The 18,672-nt window shown below is 37.4% G+C and overlaps 3 protein-coding genes across 4 annotated transcripts in view; all 3 read right to left on the bottom strand.

Moving 5' to 3' along the window:
• Positions 1 to 180, bottom strand: part of LOC117986469 (uncharacterized) — a 32,478-nt gene extending 32,298 nt beyond the window's left edge. Inside the window, exon 1 of the mRNA XM_034973304.2 lies at positions 25 to 180. Coding sequence (XP_034829195.1) covers positions 25 to 87 — 63 coding nt within the window. The 5' untranslated portion in view covers positions 88 to 180. The remainder of the gene's footprint in view (positions 1 to 24) is intronic.
• Positions 181 to 615: 435 nt separating this feature from the next.
• LOC117986427 (sodium- and chloride-dependent glycine transporter 2-like) lies at positions 616 to 9,910 on the bottom strand. 2 transcript variants are annotated; one of them, XM_034973260.2, is made up of 12 exons: positions 9,756 to 9,910; positions 8,931 to 9,062; positions 8,194 to 8,348; positions 8,046 to 8,110; positions 7,001 to 7,133; positions 6,368 to 6,502; positions 6,187 to 6,290; positions 5,532 to 5,769; positions 4,399 to 4,527; positions 2,424 to 2,624; positions 1,275 to 1,403; positions 616 to 889 (listed from the first exon to the last, which is right to left on the bottom strand). In XM_034973260.2, the coding sequence occupies exons 1-12, from the start codon at positions 9,877 to 9,879 to the stop codon at positions 749 to 751; spliced, it is 1,686 nt and encodes a 561-aa protein (XP_034829151.1). In that variant the 5' UTR covers positions 9,880 to 9,910; the 3' UTR covers positions 616 to 748. The 2 variants fall into 2 exon arrangements, 1 of the variants encoding a protein (XP_034829151.1); XR_011237289.1 differs by having other exon boundaries at positions 750 to 889; positions 2,486 to 2,624.
• Positions 9,911 to 10,072: 162 nt separating this feature from the next.
• On the bottom strand, positions 10,073 to 18,559 carry LOC117986482 (uncharacterized). Its single transcript, XM_034973322.2, has 9 exons — positions 18,147 to 18,559; positions 17,531 to 17,919; positions 16,198 to 16,411; positions 15,690 to 15,838; positions 14,844 to 15,035; positions 13,586 to 13,766; positions 12,607 to 12,824; positions 11,346 to 11,540; positions 10,073 to 10,275 (listed from the first exon to the last, which is right to left on the bottom strand). The coding sequence occupies exons 1-9, from the start codon at positions 18,355 to 18,357 to the stop codon at positions 10,144 to 10,146; spliced, it is 1,881 nt and encodes a 626-aa protein (XP_034829213.2). The 5' UTR covers positions 18,358 to 18,559; the 3' UTR covers positions 10,073 to 10,143.
• Positions 18,560 to 18,672: the final 113 nt, after the last annotated feature.

Below are 18,672 nucleotides of genomic sequence, written 5' to 3'. Positions count from 1 at the left end.
ACGCTAAAAACATAATTTACCAACCTGGATTTTTACCCTCTTGTCTTTTTCATCTCCCTTCGTGTTATCCTTCTTTCCGTCACCCATTTTTAGTTATTTATTCTGGGCGTTGTAACTAATAATTTCGAGTGATTGTTGATTCCAAAGAAATTGTTTTACATTATATTATTTATTTATAAAATATACAAAAATTTGGATTGATTATTTTTTTTAAAAATTTATTTACCGAAAAATAGCGCTAAAATTTTGACGCAGCCGTGATAATAATTTTTGACACTTTTCACTTTTGGTCGAGCTTTTTAATTTCCATTTTCCAGCCAAAAATTTTTTCATGTTATTTTATAAATAGGATTGGAAATATTTTTTATTGCTTGTGCTGTTCCTTTTTTTGCTTTGAATAAACTTGGATGAAATTAATCGCACAATTTATACACAATAAAATTTTATATCACAAAATGAACTAAACGTCTTTAAAGATGTAATGAGTAATCACGCCCAAGTTATTCGCATTTATGATAAAAGTAAAATTAATGCATGAGTGATTAATGATATTTTGTATTCATATTAATTCATAATTGGTACTCTTGGGAATAATAAACATCCATTAAAAGCTGTGTTACTCATAAAAACATTGTTTTATTTCAACATTCACCTTTAATAATATTTTTGTAACAAGTACTTATTGTTATTATTTGTTTATTTACCCATGCAAATTGCGAATTACAATGCAGACAATGTGTAGAAAATGCTATAATGTTTCGGGCTTAGTAGAAAGGTGAAGTGACGTCACGGCAGTGTTGTGTTGATTCTGGAAGGCTTTCCAGCGCTCTCTAACTTCAGGCTCGAATGGTCCCCAGTCCATATTTGGTTTGCAGCTTTCTCGTATTCTCTAAAATGAAATAAAAACAATTTTGGTGTTTATCCAACGATCTATTATGTAGCTCCTACACTTTCAATTATATTTTCATCTAAAATGGAAAATGTTTATTTAGGGAGCTACATTATGCTAGTTAAACATGAGTCCCATTGCCGCAATCAACTATTTTCATTTAGACCATAATATTTGAACCTATTTACAATTACATGTCAATCGGAACTTGAAAATTGTTCTTGAAATTTAAAATTCAGTTGGAAAATATAATTTGGGACTGTAAGACGAGAAAACGCAATAGAGAGACAGAGGGCAAGGAAGAGAGATAGAGAAGTTCTTCAAAAAGGGGCAAGATTTGATGAACTGGCTATATAGTTTTACCGATATGTATGATATAATATACCTCTATAAGTGATCCTTTAGCTTGCCATAGGACTTTAATGGCGTGGATCGGGATGCAAATAACGGAAACCAATGCCACAGTCCATCCAGCTATACCAGACGCGACGCTAAGTGAGTAACCGGCTATGACCTGAAAGAAACAAGTATGGGGTTTGACAACAGCATGCTGATTATGCAAGGTTTTTAACATACTGACTACCTCTATTTCCTTTCCATAAACAAAATCGGTGAGTATGATTAATCTGAAATGATATCAATCTGGGGGCTGTCTGGGGGCTACCGGTGTTATAGAATACATCTACACACTACAGCTACAGTGCAGTGAAGATAGCAATCACCTCTGATTGACCGAAACTTTTCATTTCTCACTATTGGCTGGAATGCATTGTTGTAGAAATCAGTCCTACCCTTATTATAAATGCGAAAGTGTGTTTGCTTGTTGGTTTGTCCTTCAATCACATCGCAACGGTGCAACGGATTGACGTAATTTTTTGCATGGGTATAGAAAAAGACCTGGAGAGTGACATAGGCTACTTTTTATCCCGGAAAATCAAACAGTTCCCACAGGATTTTAGCATCAGCTAGTAATAACATAAGTCCAGCAGCATCGTTGGTCAGATTGATGCTGTAATGCGTGGATTGATAGAATAGGATCCTTATTCCTTACTTTTGATTATCAACGTCAATTTTGTTTTTGTAAGGCTAGTTTAGGTATGAATTGATTAAACTGACCGTGTAGTGACGTGCCAACGGAATCCACGAGAAAGCTAGGGATGTCTATATCATGAACTCTATCTTAAAAGAGATTAGGGCAAGGCTAGCTCTATTGTACAAACTCATATCCTAATTTGATGAAAAATCTAACTAAAGACCTATAAATACTATCTGTCCCGGCTTACTCACGTGTGTAGTCGACGTTAGCCCGACTAGTTTCGAACCCATACGGGGTCCTTTTTCAAGGGAGTCCGTCCGCGCCCGCGCCGCGGTTTTGACTGAAAACCGCGGCGCGGGCGCGGACGGACTCCCTTGAAAAAGGACCCCGTATGGGTTCGAAACTAGTCGGGCTAACGTCGACTACACACGTGAGTAAGCCGGGACAGATAGTATTTATAAAGACCTATAAAATAATTAAAAGACACTAGGAACTTACCAAAAGCAATACTGGTATAATGTACCGCCACAATATAAACCAGAACTGTATTAAAGGCTTGCCTGTCATGAACAGCACGTCCTGGCTTAACCTCTTCGGTCCATACGTGTATACAGCTCCTATGAGCTCTAGGCTACACACCAAGGGCACGCAGGCGATGGCTACATGAGTGTCCAAAAGTCCTACGATGTGTAATCCACCCTAAGATAAATACATCAAAAGATTAGACGTTGAATGTTACATTGATTGCGGTTAAATAAACATTTGAAAAGCGCAACCGCCGAGTTTCTTGCTGGTTCTTCTCGGTAGCAATGACATTCCGAACCAGTGGTAGATTCTTTTAATGATTAAAGTACTTTGTAAAAGTTTATTTGAATAGAAAATCGTTCCATTCTATTCTATTCTAGCCTCAAGCGCACGTTGGGCCACTACGTTTGGAGAGTGCCGGCCAACGTGTAACGATGATTAAGAATTACGTTAACGTCTTTTGATGTACGAAATTGAAAATCTAGCTAGGGCTGACTCCATGTGGCCAATGTACGACAAAGTGCTAAACGTTTTTCAACTGCATTCTCAGATTTTCTTTATTACCTGTTTTTCTGAAGCTGTGAAGATTCAAGTGTTCGTGGTTGGTAATAACTTTATTTATCTACCTGAAAAAAGTACCTATCTTTCAGGAAAATGGCGATTGTGACCTAAATCTGATTCAATTTGAAATTATTCCCAATAGAGCAGTTAGGTAGATTGAAAGGTTATGCAACGAAGCTATTTATGCGACATTATGGTGATATCCACGTGATATTATCATTGCTTCCATAAACGGAAATGGATATTATCCGTGAATCGACACGCGCTTTTCTTTATTGAATGGTCCTTTTAAAGTTTATATCGAAGATAGCAGTAAGTATTCAATTTTATTCGACATATTTTTCTACTTTTTAAGAATATCGGGAAAAACTGTTTGTTGCTTGTTTGTTTGAATGCTTATTGTACACACACATACATAAAGAAAGAAACATACAACAGGAAAAACTAAAATTATACATTAGCGTGAAAAGGAGGCCTATCACTCATATCACAAGTAATCTCTCCCAGACAAGCTTTGGTGAGAGGAGTCGAGGAACGGGTTGGTGCGAAAATTGATAAAAAAGAGAAGAAAATTCTGGACTTGACTTGCGGAAAAACTTCTTGATTTGACTCGTCAGAAAAACGTGCACTTTAAAATAATTCGTATAATATTTTTCAGCACATGGTTAAATATTATTGAGGCTCCTGACTTATAAAATATTTTATTCAATTAAATTGGGGTCATTCATCTAAGTTATTGGCTTGTCGTGTTGTGAAAGTCGCTACTAGATACCTATGTTCAACTGTAGACGTCTATCGGTTGACGACGATGACGATACTAGTATTATAAATGCGAAAGTGTGTGTTTGTCAGTTTTTCACGGTCTATCCCGAGTATAACAGATTTTAACCAAATTGATACCGAAATGGCATAGATCTCGTAAACGGACATTTTTATCCCGGAAAATCAAAAAATACATCCATATATCCATATGCTAATATTAAAACATGTTACTACTAACTCGTTGCTATCACAAAAATTGTATAGAAAACATTTATTTTATACTTAACAATAATAATGAAAACGAATTATTCGTTACTATAGAAAACTATGCCATAGCGTGATAAAGGCCGTTAACCCCAACATTAGTAGGTATTTGAAACGCTTTTGTTTCGAACACGAGAATTGCATTTGCATTACGGAAGATTGAATCATTTTTGCCGGCTGTTCCACTAGGTAACCTACTTACGTTTGATAATGTTGGCAAACACGCAAACTTACAATTTTGTCAGGAAATATTAAAGTTGGGGTAGGTACTTATTAACAATTGAATATCTGAAATATGTGGTTTCCACACTAAAGTGCCCGTTTACCTTTGAATAATGTATATTGAATGGTAGGTACCTACCTCTGTATTGCAGATGATCGAGAGTAAAAAGAGGACAATACACGTCAATAGCGTGACCACTTTTTTGTGAGCCCGCAGGAATGAATACTCGTCCACAAGACCGGCGATAACAGATTCGATCGTGACAAACTAGAAAAAATACAATTGTAATATTAATATTATATATACCTACTAGATTAGATAATTAAAATTTGACAACCTCCCTGGCGCAGTGGTAAGCGCTGTGGTCTTATTAGAGGGAGGTCCCAGGTTCGATTCCTGGCAGGGATTTGGAATTTTATAATTTCTAAATTTCTGGTCTGGTCTGGTGGGAGGCCTCGGCCGTGGCTAGTTACCACCCTACCGGCAAAGCCGTGCCGCCAAGCGATTTAGCGTTCCGGTACGATGCCGTGTAGAAACCAAAGGTGTATGGGTTTAATAAATAAATAAAAAAACTGCCATACTCCTTCCAGGTTAGCCCGCTCCCACCTTAGACTGCATCGTCACTTACCATCAGGTGAGATTGCAGTCAAGGGCTAACTTGTATCTAAATTTAAAAAAAAAAAATAATAGCATCTATTACCTTTTTTAATTAATCTTGAGTTCGTAGACTAACGTAGACCCCTCTACGAACACCAAATGAGTCACGGATGTAAAAGCCTACATTGCTACAACTTTTTATGCATGATAGTTCAATATAATTGTTACAGCCACATAAAACATAATATTATGCTTATATATAATTCTACATCATCTACTTATAGGTATACTCATAGATCATAGTACATAGATCTAATCGTACATAATCATTATATCTCTAGGTATAGATAGGTAAATATAGGTACCCGGGACAAGTAGACATAGTGCGTACAAAATGAGATCTCATTCGCCATTTCAATGTCATGTCAAAATTACGATTTTAGTCCTTATTTTAGAGGTGACCCGTACTTTTCATATGACAGTAGAGACATAAAGTTAAAATGGCGAATGAGTTCTCGTTTTGTACGGATACCTACCTACTGGAATATAATTTATCTACCATCTGATAGGCTTCATAAGAAAGCTCGGAGAAAGCTCAGGCTAATTAATAGGGTCCCGTTGGCACCCTTCGTGTACGAAACCCTTACAATTAATAGAGGGACTTTTGCATTTACCATTGTATCAATACCGAGAAAGAACAGCATCACAAAGAACGTAATAGCCCAGAAGTTGGGCGCGGGCATCATAATCACAGCTGCTGGGTAGGTGACATAGGCCAAGCCTGGGCCAGCTGTTGCTACTTCGCCAACTGGTACCCCAGCACGCTCTGCTGCGAAGCCAAGAACAGAGAAGACCACAAATCCAGCCCAGATGCTTGTACCACTGTTCACTAGAGGAATTATTATTGAGGATCTGGAAGAAATTGTTTTTACATACTAAGAAAAAGGTTACTTTTTTAATACAGATTTTGGACAGGTAAAGCTGACGCCAAATTTCTTGAATGCTTTGAAGTCGTGACGAGTAGCGTCGCATTAGCATTAACAGATATCAGCAAAAAGGCAGGGGCGGGAGCAAAGCATACCTACACCTGTTTGCATCGCGCTCCAGGCGAAAGAATTTCAGAGCATTCAAGAAGTTTTGCGTCACTTTTATTTTCACAGTCTATAATATTGTATACCAGCTATTATGTTCTAACTTCTAAATAACTACTTTGTAAAATAGCAACATCTAACTCGAATGAAAATTAGGTTATCGCAGACTGCTTAAGGACTCAGGACAATTTATATCATTACCTACTCAATTAAGCCATGCTGAAAAAAGTTAATTAACCTCAAGTTATTGTAGTGAAACTTGTTGAAACTGGCCATACTGACTAGTCCACCCCATCCTGGACCCAAGGAGTAGAATATTTGTGTTGCAGCATCAGCCCAAACCTATGAAAATGATAATGCTGAAGAATATGCAGTTTTTATCTAGAAATAATAGGTGTATTTAAGGAATAATACGATACCTTTGGTTTAGTTAATTGGTACCAATCAGGTAGCACATAGTATAGAATTCCTTTCCATGCTCCGGGTAAAGTTACGCCACGTATAAATAGAACTAAAAGTACCACATATGGGAACAGCACAGTGAAGTAAACAATCTGAAAAGGTTTATGAAAATTACTTTTAAACATTATAGAGTATAGTGATAATAATTATGCCATGCTGCTGCGAAACTCAGTGACGCTGACGATAGAGCGACAACTGTAGGGCGATTGTCTAAAACCTGCATCAATCATTATTACAATCTCAATTGTTCTGATTGGCTGAATTTGTGCGATTCTTGTTGCAACAATGCGTTGTGGCCAATAGTGAGCGAGCATTAACCAATCAGAGATGATTGCGATCGTGACATTGTAGCTGTCAAACAACCGCGGTAGGGCCACTGATTCAACCGGCAGCCGACAACGACAGTCAACCCTATCGCAGCAACAGTCTGTCGCTGTCGCCAGTCGCTACCGTTTGCCGCCGCGCCAGTCTCCTAATTAGGTGAGCCTCCATTAATAGATAGAGTCTTACGATATAGAGAGAGAAATACCAACATCATGATTTAGTTTTAGTTCAGTAAATAAAAATTAAAATAAGACTGTTTGATTTACCTTCCCGACGCTCTTCACTCCGTTACAGATGCAAAGGTAAACAATGATCCAGCAGATTACATTGCACCAGAACACAGGCCAAACAATACCACCGATATGATCCAGGCCTGGTGACATGCGCAACAGCCTTATACTGAAAGTTAAAATAACTCGGGTTTTCTTTATGGATCGATATAATATTATCTAGGAATTAATTTTTAAAATAACAATACCATGGAATAACAGCTGATAAACTAGCTAGTGAGCTGAATCTTTACCATCTTCAATGTATTTTATTCCTATTCGTTTATCCTTTCTCTGATCGTAGAGGTCAAGTGGCAATCGATCCAGTCTGCCGATTACACAGAGTACCTACCTACTTAGAATAATAAGTATACCATGATTCAATAATCGTAATACTTTAGATCCAAAAATATAGCCGAGCCGTATGGTACTTACTTATTTTTAAAAGATTTTGAATAAGAATTTAAGTAGATCATCATACTAATATTATATTTACTTACTCATGTGAAAGTTTGGGTGTTTATTACACCTTCACGCCATTTGGCTAAAAATTAGAATAGTGATAGCTTGACTCTTGTCCGGTAAATTAAAGAGTTCTAGGAGATTTTTAAAAACTGTCGCGGACATCATCTAGTAGATTTATAATACAGGATTAACAGGATTAACGCTCATACTTCAGTTAAATGAAAAAAAATGAAAATGAATAAATATTTATTAATTATTAATAATTCGTTTTTATTACTTTTCCCTGAATTTTCTCTCCCCCGTCGAGTTTTTTTGTTATTCTATCCGTGAAAACTTGTCATTAGCTTTAATCTTTTGTTTTACCTATTCATTTTTTCACATTAGCTGTAAGTTTTCCTGTTAAATAAAATAAATTAGTCTACCCGTGCGAAGCCGTTGCGAATAAGCTAGTAGTGGAATAATATGAATATTCTAAGACAAAGAATTATTACGTGGCCGAGCCAAATAATGTAACATTTTATATCTCAGCAATGAGCATACCCCATTCCTTCGTCACAGAATACTTTAAAAAGCTTACTGAAAGAATTCATCCTCGGGAGTTCTGAAAGAGCCGTTCGCGATCAAACTGAAGTTTCCTGTAATCTGCAAAATCAGTAGGGATCAGTATACAATAACATTCACAAATATAAACTTGTTCTTGTATATATTAAATCTAAATATAGTACCTCCGCGCATTTCTCAGTATTCCATGAATTGCCGCAAGATTGCCAAGGCAGCGGCGAGCTGAAGGAATGGTAAATGTAGAGCATTGGGTATGACATAATTGACGCGAAGTATATCATCGCTACTATGTTTAAAACTACCGTAGCGTAGCCCGCTCCTGGCAACATAAAATTAAATTTATCTTAATAAAACTTACCTATTAATGCAGAAGGACATCTTTTAATTAAAAACAGAGTTTATGAAAAAATCTCTTGTGGGCGAAGTGAAGTATCCACGGGGAGCTTTGAAATTATATAAATCCATTTATATTTTAAAATGAGAAACTGTTTAAAATTTTAACGAGTACAGAGATAGCTTACATGTGATGCATCCCGGAGACGGACATAGACTGGTTTTCCACGGGATTTTAAAAAAAACCTGAATCCACGTGGACGAATTGTAGATACTTACTTGATATTAACTACTTAATAATTATTTTGTCAATATCATAAAATATAAGCCATGTGACATAGGGGCGACATCCATATCTACTTATACTTATAGGTCAGGAGGTGAATTTTATAAGTTTGGATGTAGGGGGTAATCTCCAGAACTAATGATAGGATTCTAAAAATTATTTCTCTGATAGCTACATTATCCTTGAATGATATAGGCTATAAATTATATACCTACTTACTTACATATTTATGGAGTTATGGACGAAAGCTAGTTGTTAAATAAAAATAATGAATGTCCTCACCTTTGAACAAAGGATTTATATTGAACACTGATATGCATCCTGCACTTGCAAATTGTCCCAGTAACGTCTCTAAATAAACTAACGGTATTCCGAATATAAAGAGTGTTAGAAAGTACGGGATCAGGAATGCACCTAAAATGTTAAAACATCGATTTAAATTTAATTGATTGAAGCTTGAATTAAAACTTGTAATAAATATACTGAAGTCGAAATATTTTACTATAGACGTTTTTGAAAATTTTTGGTTTTGATATTAGCGATTAGCAAACATTTGCTAACGAACTTTTGTTTTTACAGTTAGGCTGTTATAGTGTCCACTACTTCCACTAGGTGGACAGATGATCTCAAGAGACTCATGGAAGCCGTTCGACACAAGCATTACAAGATGTGGCGATTCTTGCAAGAGATCAGAGAGAGAGAGAGAGACATAGATGTCCAGCAGTATATCTAGGTACGCCTATCGGTTGAGGCTACGCGAATGACAGCGATCCAGATAATAAGTGGGGCTTTTTTTAATAGAGATAGCGAGCAAACCAGCAGGCGGGTCACTTGATGTTAAGTGATTACCGCCACCCATGAACATTTGCAGCACCAGAGGAACTGCCGATTCGTTGCCGGTCTTTTAGGAATTTGTTGGTCCGCCCCTTGAATAACCCCATGTTGTAAGCTAAAAGGAAAACCGTCGAAGGGAGTTGATTCCACAGTTTGGATGTGCGTGGAAAAAAGGATCTGGCACAACGGGTGGTCGAAGTGCAGAAACCCAGGTGGTGAGAGTGGAATTGATTGCGGAAGGAGGTATCTTTGTTATTAAAATAAAGCACTTACCACCTCCGTTCCTATAGCACAAATAAGGAAACCGCCAGATGTTTCCAATACCGACCGCGTAACCCAGACATGACAGCAAATATTCGGCCTGGCTACCCCAGCGTTCGTGCTGTCCCCCTGCCATTCACAACCAACTAAAACGATAGCCGTATCATTGTCTAAAGTGACCGATTGCTTAAATTGAGGATATGCCAATTTATTTTTCTATTTACTGGACATAACTATTATTTGAAAACGAATCATAGTGTGAGAAGAAACAATAGATACTTAAATAAAGTTTTATAGGACAGTGAGATATAAAATAAACCAACCACGGCCATCTTTGTTTTACAAATCTATTTAGGTAAGTATATAAAAGGGAAATAACCAAATTCAACATTATGATTTATTATTTCAATGTTTCTATTCCGAATCCAAAGTGGCAAGTCAAGTTTTCGGGTATCGCCTGCCTTACGGATCCTGGGTCAGTTTCAGATTTGCCTTTGATCGGCTTCACTGCTTGTTGTGTGTACTGCAAAATCTGAAACAAAACTCAAAATCCATATCCATACCTTTTATTATAAATGCGAAAGTGTGTCTGTCTGTCAGCTAGGTTAAAAGAAGCAGGCGTTTTGTGTAATGTGCCTAGTATACAAAGCATGAAATCCTAATGCCTAAGCAACTTGTTGATTCTTTTGAGCTTAACTGAAAAAGATAATATCAGCAGTCGCTTATGAAAAAATATTTTGGCATGCAGAGATCGACAACCATTTTTTCTATAGGAGCACCTAGCTTTTTTTTAAAAATAAAAATGGCAAGCAAATGTGCAAGTGGGTCACCTGATGTTAAGTGATTATCGCCGCCCATGAACATTTGCAGTGCCAGAGGAACCGCCGATGCGTTGCCGGTCTTTCAGGAATTTGTTGGTCCGCCCCTTGAATAACCCCATGTTGTAATCTAATGGGAACACCGCCGAAGGGAGTTGATTCCACAGTTTGCATGTGCGTGGAAAAAAGGATCTGGTACAACGGGCGGTCGAAGTGCACCAGACACCCAGGTGGTGAGGGTGAAATTGTTTACGGTGGCCTGCGGAGCGGTTGTAGAAAAAGGAGGGTTGAATGAGATCAAACAACTCTTCAGAGCACTTCCCATTATAGAGTCGATAGAACACACAAAGAGAGTTTAAGTATCTGCGGTGCTCCAAACTTTCCAACGAGCCGGTTAGTTTGGGATCGTCCACAAGTCGAACTGCCCGCCTTTGGATCCAATCAAATGGAAGGAGTTGGTACTGGGGTGCTCCGGCCCAAAGGTGAGAGCAGTACTCCATATATGGACTTGCGCTAGCTAGAGATCTATTGCAGTTTTCAACGTACCTACTGAATGTTAAAGAAGAAGTAAGTCTAAGTTGTTCGAAATAAATTCAAAATTGAAGTGAAGATTAAACTAATTTAATCACCAGATTCCATAGAATTCTTGTGATAAAATTATTAGTTTAATCTCCAATCAAATTTTTTGAATTTGTTTCCAACAGTCTGCCAGAAAAAGCTTTATTTTCACTGTCTACTTAGCCGCCGAATCTCTTTCTTGAATCAGCTTTTAATCAATACTTACAGACAGATCACCATCTCCCCAGTGAATAGCTTCATCAGTGCCCAGCGAGTCGTCCCAATGGAAGTGTTGTGCTGGTTGGCTCCAGTCCGGTCGTCTGAGGGCACATTTGATCGTGGCTAGAGTCAGCCGTTGCTCTCCCGGTAGTTTTAGAGTCTGGCTGCTTTTGCCGGGCTTGCTTTGTTTTGCAGTTACCGTCTGTTGAAGAGGTCGTATCGTGACTAAACAAGATTGTTACGGTTTTTTCTTTAAAAGAAAGTAAATTTGGCGATTTATCGGAATCGATTATCGATTGGGTCGGTTTTGAAAATTTAAAATATTTCTTCTGCTAATGTTAGTTATTACTGGGCGATGGGTGCAAGTCAAGCTCAAGCTTGCCCTCAAAAAAAAAGAATCGCAATACAATACAATATTTGGAAATCAGTGGCCCTACCGCGGTTGTTTGACAGCTACAATGTCACGATCGCAATCATCTCTGATTGGTTAATGCTCGCTCACTATTGGCTACAATGCATTGTTGCAACAAGAATCGCACAAATTCAGCTAATCAGAACAATTGAGATTGTAATAATGATTGATGCAGGTTTTAGACAATCGCCCTTTGTAGAAGTTACTATAGTAGATTACAGTGCGCGACAGGTCGATATGTTAATCGGGCTATGAGGTGGTGGAACGCCTCGCACACCTGCACGTCACCCGCGCTATCCTGCACCGGGATAGAGCGGGGGCTGTGTGGATGTGCGGGGCTTCAACGAATATTATAAAAAAAGTATTTGCGAAATCGGTTCAGCTGTTCTCGAGATTTGAGATCATCAACACATTTAGCGATTCATTTTTATATACATACTAGATGATGCCTGCGACTTCGTCCGCGTGGATATATGTTTTTTAAAAATCCCTTGGGAACTCTTTGCTTTTCCGGGATCAAAAGTAGCCTATGTCCTTCCCCGGGATACAAGCTATCTCTGTACCAAATTTCATCGAAATCGGTTAAACGGATGGGCCGTAAAAAGCTAGCAGACAGACAGACAGACAGACACACTTTCACATTTATAATATTAGTATGGATAGGTAATAAATTACTCTTTTCGATTGTCAGTTGTTGGATTTGTAAGATATAGTGGTGATAATTATTACCCAAACTACTACAAATACAAATTATTATTAAACAACAGGAGTTCTGTTAGCAGTCTGACATTTGTTAATCAGCTGTTTATTTGGTTGGGCGAAGGTATTAATATAAAAAAGTAAAATATTTATTCACCATAGTAAATATTAATCTAAGAGTAATAACGGAGCGAAAGGTGTCCCTCAAAGCGGTCAGGTTCGGACAGAATATTCTAACGGTTGGCTCTTGGAAGTTCATCACTTTGTTCCACTGGACTCGATTGCTCTCAAATATCGTGAAGTTAATGATTTCACGGGAGTTCCTCGGCTGCAAGTGACTGTAGATGTCAGAATCATGAGTTGACGCTTCGGCATCTGGAATCAAGATGTTTTGATGGTGACAGATAACAAAAAGCTGATTTTCAAATCACCAAATAAACTTTAACTGGCGAGTAAAAGAAGAAAGAAAGAATGAAAAATGATTTTTTTAAATTGTACCACACATCACATGTTATGCCTAATAGTTGGTTATTCCGACGCTTCCCCCACGTCAGCATTAAAGCCAAAATGAGAATGGTAAAGCAATAAAATGGTAAAAGCACAGTTTCATTTGCTGTGTCCGACGATTTTCAGTATTCTTTTTAGGATCCGAGGGTAATTTTTCTCAATCTGTTATCATAGGGAATCCATTGAAACTGCTGCACGTAACGCTATAAAATAGGTGTGTATTTTTTTAAACCAGCATGGTTTAAAAAAACCAAAAAGCGTAGACGATTAATGACGAACTGGAGAACAAAACGTACACCGTTTTTTAAAATTAAATTTTACAAAAGGAGAAAAAAAATTATAGAAGCTATTGAAACTTTACTATACTGTACCGTTTTAATCGAAATCATGAACTTTGGAATCAAATTTAAGTTTTAACACGATTTTAAGCCGTTCAATTCTCAAATGAGTTCAAGTTTGTAAGTATCGTAATCATAAACTTTCGCTCAATTTTAGTTTTAGGCTGTTTTGATTGGAAATGTGTTCAGATTTGTATTCTGTGGGTCAAAAACGTCCGAACCAAAGAAAAAACATGTTTTGACCAAGAGTGACTGTACACCGTTTGTTCGCCAGCTTCTCAATTTAATTACCTACAACTCTGTTGCTATCTGCAAGGTGTGGGATGATAAAGGAATTTGGCGTTGGCCACCCGTCCTCGGGCGGCGGTAGCAGTTCTACGAGTGATTCATTGTTACGGTACATGAGGAACTTTCTTCTTGTCGAATCTAATAGAGGCAGTTCTAACTCGACGTGAAAGGCCGTAATAGCTCCCTGTCCAGAATGAAAGAATAATAGCCAAAGTTTTTAGTTTTATAATATACAGAATAGAATTATTAGAATGACATCTAAATTTGATAAATGAGGTCTATCATTCGATTTATTTTGACGTTACGCGTATCTTTCGTTTTGATATTAATGGATATTAAAGGTATGATTCAGAACCACGCTGCACGCAGCAGCACTGCCGCAACAGTGCTGTCACCAGCTGTCACAGTCCTGTCGCGGCACTACTGGTCCCCATACAATCTCTATAAGCTTGATATGACATTACATTCCGAACTAGGCAGCAATGTTCCGCTACATTGCTGCCGCGACATGGTTGCCTAGTTCGGAATGTAATGTCATATCAAGCTTATAGAGATTGTATGGGGACCAGTAGTGCCGCGACAGGACTGTGACAGCTGGTGACAGCACTGTTGCGGCAGCGCTGCTGCGTGCAGCGGGGTTCGGAATCATACCTTAAGTAGGTACTATGATACTATCATAAAATATGATGCGTAAAAAATGACTCCTCACGCGCCATTTTAACTTTATGTGTCAAATTTCATGTCTAGAGTACCTACGGATTTTAGTCACAGATTTAGTCTTTGTGTTAAAGGCGAACCAAACTTTTGCCATAACAGTTGACGCCTAGAGTTAAAATTTAAATGCTTGTGTTGTGAGGAGTCATTTTTTACGGACTATAACTGCGTGCCATAAAACAAAATTGAAATTGAATTGAAGAGTAGGTACCTATTTATTTTGTAGTCTAAGGAATTGAATCATAAAATAAAATATTGCGTGTGACATTGCCATGGAAAATCTACCTGCCGAAAAATTGGGAGCTTATCGAGTTTGGTATCATATTAAAGGTTTCATGCTTTGTGCAGCCTTTTATTTTGTATCATATAAAATGTTTCGCAGCTGTAATAGACTCTTTTGTCGGACCGGAAAATAGTAGTTAGGTTTCAGTTCTAGAACTTTGCCCAGAAGTAGGACATTAAATTATGTGGACGACAAATGATGATGATGATGATGATAATAATAAAACTAATTCGTTCAGCACATAATAAATGTAGTTTAGGTTACCTTTTCAGGCTTAGGCGGTTGCAGAGCACCCATAATTCGGATGACAGTAAAATTGAAATACGCCGAACGCAAGTCATCTGGATTAGACTCAAAGGAAGCCTTCTGTTTGTCCGTAGAGATAACTTCTCGAGAGTCCAGCCACTGGAGACGAGGTAGGCGCATCAAGGTGGTACGCGCGTATGCTGCAGAAACCTGTAGGATTAGTAAGACTGAAAAGTCACCAACGTTGATGGAATACCGAACATTAAAACTTTATACTTAAAGGCTTGAGTAAAATAGATCTAACACATTTAGGTCCTTTTGTCAAAACATGCATTTTCTCTGTTTTATTGCTGAAGCTCATGAACCCTTTCCTTTCCACTAATCACATATCTACCTAATGGGAGGATCTGGGAACCCACCGCATTGACAAATCAATGCCGTGAGTTCCCAGATCCTTCCGCCTAAAACTTCAAGAGAAGAACAAGATTTCGACTCTGATTTGAATGAGGTTTTCCGTGTCATTTTAATCGATCGAAGGATTTCTTCAAAAATATTCTAATGTCACTGTGTGAAGTGAAGCAGTATCAAATGAGCTCGGTGGCTATCATTCACCGTTATACACCGAGTTAGCGAATCATTCTGCTAAAAAATAAAAAGCCTCACCATGTTGCGGAAAACTAGAAGCGGGTTTAAATTTATTCTACTGGTAATAGAACTAATATTTTCTTTTGCTAACAAATACGGTATCCCCATAGCGTTTTTTTTTTATTTTTTTGGTCAGGCTTTATGGGTAAATTAAAAATTAAATGTCATCCACCATCTCTTAGCAACTGAGGAAATTAACATAAAATGTAATGTTCATACCGAGCATGGATTTCCCGCGAACTGTAGCGCAACCAGACTCGGCAGCGCAGATAGTGCTGCTAGTACTACCTCCAGATCACAGATGTCGTTGTCCGATAGATCCAGAACAGATATATTAAATGGTAACCTAGCAAGCTCCGCGACACTATCTGGTAAAAGGAATAATTCGATTACTTTAAAAAAAACAAAGTGTATTTCAGTCGAAACAACGGCACTACATGTTTTCGTTTTCATTTGAGCTCAAAATAAATATGCGTCGTGGACCCTGATAAATATAGCTTATAGTAAGTATAGTTCATTTTAAGTAGATAACTTGGCTTTCAAAGAAAATAAACCACATTGAAATTGAGCCATCGTTTGGGAGCTACAATGCCGTCAAAAAATAAAGCGTCTCAAAAATTTAAATTTGGATTTGGAAAGTAATACAGTTCAAAAATACCATCCTGTTTAAGTACCACCAGCACTTTTTCAAAAAGCTATAGTTAAATATCTCAACTTAGACACAAACCATTAATCAGTAGATTCCGACTAAGCCCCAAATATATCAAATTAGGAGGCATATGTTCAGCAAATGGTATGTAGTTAATGCGATTAGCCTTTAGTTCCAGCATTCTTAATCCTTCTGGAAGGACGCTTGCGTCTACGTCCGAAATAAAGTTACCGCAAAGATTCAAAGTAGCCAGATTTTGGTATTCCTTCAGTCCATTATCAAGTTCAGTCATCTATAACCATCAAGAACGCATTAGAAGATTTTTGTGTTCATGGATTGAGATTTGAGTTCATCAACTGAGTGAAGCTGCAGAGTGCAGACAAATTGTACCTGTGTCATACGGCATCAGACGAGTCGTACTTATATTGTAGTAGACTATTTCATATATTAAGACATACACTAGTGTTTTTCTAATGTATACTTATATGTAAAAGAAAAACCTGGCTGACTGACTGACTGATCTATCAACGCACAGCTCAAACTACTAGACGGATTGGGATGAAAGGCATTTAATTTGGATAAAATTTGGCATACCGGCAAAGCCGAGCCACCAATGAAAGAAGAAGTGTCGATCGTTCATGCTCAAGGCAAGTTCTGGTTGGAGAAGCCTCATTACAAAATGTGTTGCTAAATTGCAGGTAACCCTCCAGAACACATTCATGTGTGTACAAATAAAAGCAAGACTGCTACGTTAGCTGAATTCGTTCATCAGCAAAACTAACTATGTGTTGAGAGATGACGCCGTGTATCTGCCGAAGACAGCACACATTAGCGCCTTCGTGTGCCAAAATCGACGCAGACAGATGTATCTTTGATTTTAATATATACTACTTTATATACAATCAATTATTAAACCATTTTCAAACCAAAAAGGACTTCTGTTTTCTCAACCAGCTCCGCCCTAATTTAACTAGAGAGTTTGAGTTTGAGTTTCTGAATATCTAAGAGTAGCATTTTAAGTGCAAGGAATTCAGTTCTTGGTAAGGGAAAACATTGTCAGGAAAACTACATGCAGAAGAATTATTTAAATGTTACAAATGCTAATTCTAAAAAATTATTTTCTCCAACCCACATTGGAGTAGCACGATGGGTGTTCATTACATTCCTCTCCAATTTCATAGAATAAATAGGTAGGTAAATGTAATGTGGAAAATTGGACACAGCGGATATTACCTAAGTATTTACAAGGAAACATCCGATAGATATTTTATCAATTTAGTGATTTAAAAAAAAAAAACAGAGGCAGTGTGCCGGCTTCGCAGTTCACTTCATACTGTAGTAGGAACTTTAGGACCTTGGCGATATCAATAAGCTACATAAATATACCTACCTACGCTTTTCCTTAGCATACCTCAGAGTCGTTCACCCTCAACACGGTCACCATTTTAAAGTCCCTTTTAAGTACTTCCCGATCATCATGTTGCACCGCTCGCTTTATCAACCCAATCACATCGTCAGTTAAAGAGTTAATATTATTGAAGCAAATTTTTCCTTCGTCAGTTGAACATTTTTCATTATCCCAAAGAGTCATTGGAAGAAGTGTCTCCCATTGTTCTTGTAAAGTGAATGTGGATTTTTCATCAAGAAATCCGTGTAGAATGCTCTTTTGAATCTTCTTTTGTAGTGCTTCGGAAAATGTCAATACCGGAATATTTTCCTTCATACTCTTTTCCCTATGGTACCGAGCAGCTTCTTCTATTAACGTCCAGTTAATACCGGTTTCTATGCGCTCTTGAAAACCTTAAGATTGTGTTGTAACTAATATGTTTTTTATAGAACTTGGTTTTGAGTTCCTGAATTGTTTTTGTTATACTCGCTCGAAAACAAATAAAGTGACTTATTTATGAAAACAATTTAATGTAGGTATATTGTAGATTAATTATTAATTCGTATATCCAAAGCTAAATATCAAGGACAGAAATATACCTGACTAATAGGTAAATCAAAACTGAACCTGTAAAACCTACCTTCTAAAGCATCGTCTGGAATATAATTTAGACTAGAATTGCTGATACTTGGCCTTAATACTTGCGCTGTAAGCTTTTTGGTGGTGGCCGACTCTTTTGGTTTCGGCGGCATTTTCAGTAATAATAAAAATAAAAATGTAGACTCGTAGACTCGGACTCTTCGGACTATGTTTGTATTTATTTGGCAAATCAGATTTGGCGGATTTGACATTTTAAGGAAATTTCGTCAAAATGCACAGCACTAAAAACAACTAAGGTTACATATTGCGCATTTTCTAAAAAGAGGTTTTAATTTGACGATTGTTTATTGATATCTAAAGACTAGTTGATAACCACTGTAGGGTAGGTGAGGGTTGGTGTGACAATAATGTAGGTTATATGTATTACATAGGTGACACTGACCTATGAAATACGATATATTATTTACCTACTATATAACTTCGTTCATAGTAAATTATAAGTAAGTACAACTTTATTATGTTGGTTTGATATTAACAGTGTAATTTTTTAGTTAAATATTTTTTCT

The sequence above is a fragment of the Maniola hyperantus genome, chromosome 1, assembly GCF_902806685.2.
Source record: "Maniola hyperantus chromosome 1, iAphHyp1.2, whole genome shotgun sequence".
Classification (NCBI taxonomy): Eukaryota; Metazoa; Arthropoda; class Insecta; order Lepidoptera; family Nymphalidae; genus Maniola; species Maniola hyperantus.
This window is presented reverse-complemented; position numbering and strand designations above follow the sequence as displayed.